Genomic DNA, 5,711 nt, shown 5'->3' with positions numbered 1-5,711 from the left:
TATATTTGAAAGGATTGCGATATGTTACAGGCTAAATGTGATTTAGTTGCAAATCGTGGGGTACAACCTTTGAATCCAGACGAAAGCAATGTAGTTGAAAATTGTTCAGATAGCGAAAAGGTGATGTTGATCGTGGTATCTGATGTGGAGTCTAGACCTAACGAGGAATGGATTCTTGATTCAGCATGTTCGCACCATATGTGTTCCGATAAGAATTTATTTCAGGCATATGAAGCTGTTCAGCAAGGTGGAGTTGTAATGGGAAACAACCAATCTTGCCATATTGCTGGGATTGATCGAGTCAGATTGAGGCTGCAGGATGGAACATTTAGAACAATTGATCAAGGTCGACATGTTCCTAACCTGAAAAGGGAGCTCATTTCAATAAGTACCCTGGATGCAAAAGGGTATAAATTCTCTAGAGGAGGTAGAGTCTTGAAGGTCTGAAAGGGAGTCCAAGTTGTATTGGAGGGATAAAAAAGATCCCAATTGTACATTTTGTAGGGGAGTGCAGAACCAGTTAAGAGGAGACATTTGGACAAGTTTAGTACTATGGTGAAAGTTCAGTTTGGTATAGTTCTTCTGTTGGGCTCTGAGTCGATTCAGAACACTGCTAGGAAGAGCGTTGGTGATTCCGCTTTGCCACCAATTCCAGCGATTACACTGTGTTCAGTTGCTGGGGTAGGACTCATTGAGCATAGGTACCATGGTGTCAGCAATGTTTGGGATGCTTCTAAGGACGTTGAAGGCAATAATTCCAACAAGGAACCTTCTGATCAAGCATCTGGTTTGGTTCTTGCTACAGAGTGCTTTGGTCCCGTGTGATCAACATTAATTTCTTGGTGGAATTGGGAACCCTGGGGATTGGGTGTAGGTGTCGATTGTGGATGTCGGGTAGATGACGAGTGTTTGGTTTATATGGAGTGGTTACTGTGTTGAGGAGATTCGACCAGTTAATTTCGATACAAATGAATTTGAAATCAAGGAGTTTCATTCGTAGCACTGGAATTAAAGTCAATGTGGAGATTGTTAAGTTTGTGACTCTAGCTAATATGGAATAGGAGTCTTGGGATTACGTGTTTGACTTGGCTTAGATAGGAATTAATTAGAATCCAAGTTTGAAAAGGAAATCAAATTGTATCCAAGATAAAATAGGAAACTAGAATCCCGTCCACGTTTTCTCCTAATTATAATATATTTCCTTACCTTTTAGGACTATTTTAGGTTTTTGGTCGTGGCCTATAAATTAGAGGCACCTCTTTTCAATTTTAATTGTAACAGTTAGCTAAATTGACTTGTATTCTCCATATTGTTCAATAAAAACATTGTTTCCTCTGCGTTAATTTTCTTTGTTCCTCTTTTACAAATTTAATCTTGTTTTTCGTCACGTGATCTGGTTTACTTCATAATTGTCATTATAATCTAGTTCTTCAAAATCCATTGGAATCAACTTGTGTTATTGGAGCTTCCGCGCCCAACAATAAATGCTATACATCTTGTTATCTGAACTTATTCGAGTGGTCCAAAGATTTACGCTGGCAACCCTTACGCCATCTTGTTTTACAAATCTATTTTAACAATCCTGCCCATGAGTGTGGCAATCATGAACTTTTAAAATATGTGAGTAATATGGTATCTGATCATATATGAATAAATATGTATATATAGTCGCTCTTCAACCATTTAAACTTTTAAGTACGATGGTTAAAATGTTAAATATAGATACATTTGAATTTTTTCTAAGATTCCAACCTTTTAACTGCTGTAGTTTATAAAGGATCAGAGCTTAAAAAGCTTAAATGAACAATTCAATGTATCTAAAAACTCAAAATGAACTGTCAATTAAAGGATTGGCATTCTCAGGTACTATTTCATAAGGGTGTATTAAGGAAAAAATTTATGTCCGTTTAAATATGGTAATAATTGTCGACATCTTGTTAAGAACCATATTTCAAAATTTTATGGGGTTGTTTGAACCCCATTTTTCTAAAAAAAAGTATTTTGAAATAGTGTTATGATAAAAAACGTGAGGTTAAAAAATAAGGAAAATTTTTGGATATACATGTAATATTATTTTATTTAAAATGTGTGATTGAAATAATATCAAAAATTATTGTAGAGTGTATTTTGATGAAAAATAGGGCTCAAACAATGGCATAATATGTATATATTTAATCAAGAGGAGATTTTACCCTAAGATAAGGAGACAGAGAATTAGATGGAGAGGGAACATGAATTCATTGGATTTATTTGCCATTAATTTCTGAAAATTGAAACTCCACTTTCCATATATAGTCAATTACTAATGAGGTTTATATAGTAAAAAAATTGTTTGCTAACTTTTATGTTACTAATCTTAAAATAGAAAGTCTCAAATTCTATCGACTTACTTATTGAGTAAAAAATTAAAAAAAAAATTAAAAAAAATTTAAAACTAGACATATTATTGAAAGAAAAATCCACTGCCATGTAGACCATTATATATTATATATATGCAGCATGTAACATGCATGTTCTCCCAACTACCATCAAAGATTACACAATTCCAACCAAGCAAATAATTAAGGTTCAATCAATTCACTACTTTTACCATCCAATATTTAATTATATAATATAAATTATAAACAAAAAGAAATACCATTACACCAAGAAAAGCTAATAAATGTACCATTGGCAATGGATGAAAACTCCCATGAACATGCACATGGGATTGTTCCCTTTGGGGCCTTTAATAATTCAAGAAATAATTAATTTTCAGTAATTTAACAAATTAAAATATTGAAACCATATGATGTGAAGAATCTGTGACAGCAAATACAACAAGAACAACAAGAAAAAAGTGATTATTAAGCAAGCCATTAGTCATAAACAATCCAGCAGACAATAGATAAGTGCATTGCTTATTGCCCATTACAAATGTCTCAAGATCTTTCATATCTATATACTATGAAACAAATTACAGACACGATACGAACCCGGAAAATAGAAAAAAGGAAAAAGAAAAAGAGAACAAAATACGGCCGTATAGAAACTACATCTTGAAACGATACACATGTGCTTCATTAATGTAGGGTCGATAGAAGTGGTGAATATGATTTAGCACCTGCTCTTGCATTTTTCCATGGCTCTTGGAGCTGAAATTGAAAAAGAAATATGCTAAGAAACTTAGATAAAATGTATAATAATAAAATTTAAGTCTTGTCCATGTCATAAGTAAGAATATCGTGTATTTAGTACAAAAATGATGACAATGAAAACTGACTTATTTTGATAACATAAGGATCAATTATACAAATTATTATTCGTTATTTCATATTTTCATTAATTCTTTCTGTGATATACCCGAATATTTTGTGAAAATACTTGCAAAATGTACGATAATATTGTATTATGAGGAAAAAAAAAAGAATTAAAAAAAGAAAAGAAAAGAAAAGAAAAAGTAGTAGGACTCTCAATTTCTTGTAAAAAGTACATACCAAGTCCAATAGCTTCTGATCCTTTCATTATGCGAAGGCGCTTGCAGGAATCAACAAACATCCTACATGAATAATAATCAAAACAAGGGATTAATGAAGTCTTCTAACATTTAAGATTTTAATTTTCAAGAAAGACGCCACATACACTCATTTAAATCATGCCTTCAATATGCCATTTCCCGTGCAAATCAGAGTTTTTTTTTTTTAATATATTTATTTGTTCATAATTTTCGTAAACGGATGGCGACAAGAAGCAACAACAAGAAACTTACTCCCATGGTACATCGCCCACAAGCATCCAGTCACCATCCTTATCTTCATAGGTGGGCACATACTCAGAACTGTTCAAGAGATCCATCAATTTGCTTTCATTCATAAAATCGATCATACCTTGAGTCCCATAATTTCCTACAAAAAATTCACACGTGCATCGAAAAATTTAGTCTTTTCCTCATTTTTAATGGTTTTTCATAGTATAATTCACTAGATTATCGTGTTCTTGCCCATAGTGAATGAACTGAACATCTTGGCCAAGGCATCAGAGAGTTCTTGATAACTCTTGTAGAGTTTCAAATCCACCTTACGAAGATAAGGCGCACCATCCATGGAAACCTTCACAAATGCTGCCTTCTCAGTCTCTCCATTGGTGCTCTTTTGGCTCATAATATTCTTGCGGAATGACCTGACTGGTGGCCATCCCACCACCTGTGCCCTACACTCCAACATGCAACTCTTTTACTAATAATACTCTATTATCCTGACTAGTCGAAGTATACTGTACAGTACTGAACAATATTAAAGTAACTCTCGACTTCAACTTTTATGGTAGTTTAATTACATGTAACTAACTACCTGGGGGAGGTGAGGTGGGGTGGGTTGGGGGCTTCTAACATAGATACACACATATATATGTACTTACTTGGCTGGTGGCTTGATTGGATCCTTGGAGGGAACAGCAGTCTTCTCTTTGGATGAATTTTTCATTGTTTCCTTCAGATCTGAAGCTGATTCATTGGACTGAAGTTTGAGTTTCAGATCAACAGTCTCTGAATATCCTCTCTTCCCAGTAATTTTAATCGAGTCACTTTCACTTCCACCACAACCTCCGCCGGGCAGGCCAAGGCACAGCTCAGTTTCTTTGAGATTCAGGCCGCGCTCCTCCCCGAGCAAGGCCCCGATTTTCCTGCCAACTTCCATCGGTTCTGGTGCTTCAAATTGCTAGTTTTCCACTCGATGATCGAGGACTGTTTCTTCTACTTTGCAATTCTATGGTGATAAATGGACAGAATTATTGTGAGTGTATCTGTAGTATGTGTTGATAATAATAACAAAGGGGAGACAGTGTATATAGCTTTCATGCGCATATATACCAATGGTTGCATTAGGCTATCAAGTTCCAACCAATCGCATGTCAACACGTGGATAACTATAATATACACAATGATTTTTTGGGATCAAGAGCATGTTACTAATAATTAATTAACGTTATTAGATTACTAGAAACCCGTAATTATACTTTTGTGCTGAAATTTATAATTTAATCCCATAATTATTATGTATTTATTAACGTGTCAAGTGGATGATTTCTTTAATATCATGCACTTGTTTGGTAGGGATAAAATCATATTTATGGTAGATTTTAATAAAAATTAATTTAAAAAAAGTTAAAAAGCCGTGTGCCCAACAAAAATATGTGATAAAAATTAATTATTGACTTTGATTTAGAGTAAAATTTAGATTTTGATCTCTTTGCTATGTATCAAGAAAATAAAATTGGGAAATTGCATAGTTATGGATGCTGTCCACTATAGGATCAATCTTCTTCTCAAATCACCAAACTTGAATTTCATTATACTCTGTACTTAAATTAATTTACATGAATTGACTTCTCATGCATTTGATATTTGCAATTTTATCAGGTCAATTTTAAGCTTTTGGAGGTTACTAAAAAAAAAAAAAGGGATAGTTGCAACATATTTTAATTGTTATTTTTTAATTATTTTAAATGGAAAGTAGAGCCACCAATGGATGAAAAACTTCTTCCTTGAAATTGTGTCGAAGAATTACGCTGGTATTTATCTAAACAATTCAACAATAGAAAAACAAAATTACCGTGACTTCGATGAAATATTCTGTCTATGAAATTCTAAATAAAAATAGAAACTAAAGTATTTGGATAAAAATTTCGTTTATGATATTCTGAGAAATGGAAAACTACAAAAACTCTATAAACAT

General features: G+C 33.4%; 1 protein-coding gene across 1 annotated transcript; it reads right to left on the bottom strand.

Moving 5' to 3' along the window:
• Positions 1-2,822: 2,822 nt before the first annotated feature.
• LOC111373405 (auxin-responsive protein IAA14-like) lies at positions 2,823-4,809 on the bottom strand. Its single transcript, XM_022995946.1, has 5 exons — positions 4,396-4,809; positions 3,980-4,188; positions 3,749-3,884; positions 3,477-3,538; positions 2,823-3,134 (listed from the first exon to the last, which is right to left on the bottom strand). Exons 1-5 carry the CDS (start codon positions 4,671-4,673, stop codon positions 3,097-3,099), a joined length of 723 nt encoding a protein of 240 aa, XP_022851714.1. The 5' UTR covers positions 4,674-4,809; the 3' UTR covers positions 2,823-3,096.
• Positions 4,810-5,711: the final 902 nt, after the last annotated feature.

Source organism: Olea europaea, unplaced genomic scaffold (assembly GCF_002742605.1).
Source record: "Olea europaea var. sylvestris unplaced genomic scaffold, O_europaea_v1 scaffold1126, whole genome shotgun sequence".
NCBI lineage: Eukaryota > Viridiplantae > Streptophyta > Magnoliopsida > Lamiales > Oleaceae > Olea > Olea europaea.
Note: the sequence above shows the minus strand (reverse complement) of the source record. Positions and strands in the feature narration are given on the sequence as shown.

What these genes read in the sequence shown, in the direction of transcription:
- LOC111373405 (XM_022995946.1), bottom strand. Translation starts at nt 4,673, where the DNA reads ATGGAAGTTGGCAGGAAAATCGGGGCCTTGCTCGGGGAGGAGCGCGGC. An exon ending in CCAATCAAGCCACCAGCCAA is followed by an intron (nt 4,189 to 4,395) that starts GTAAGTACATAT and finishes GTTGGAGTGTAG; the next exon opens with GGCACAGGTGGTGGGATGGC. An exon ending in GTTCAGTTCATTCACTATGG is followed by an intron (nt 3,885 to 3,979) that starts GCAAGAACACGA and finishes AATTTTTTGTAG; the next exon opens with GAAATTATGGGACTCAAGGT.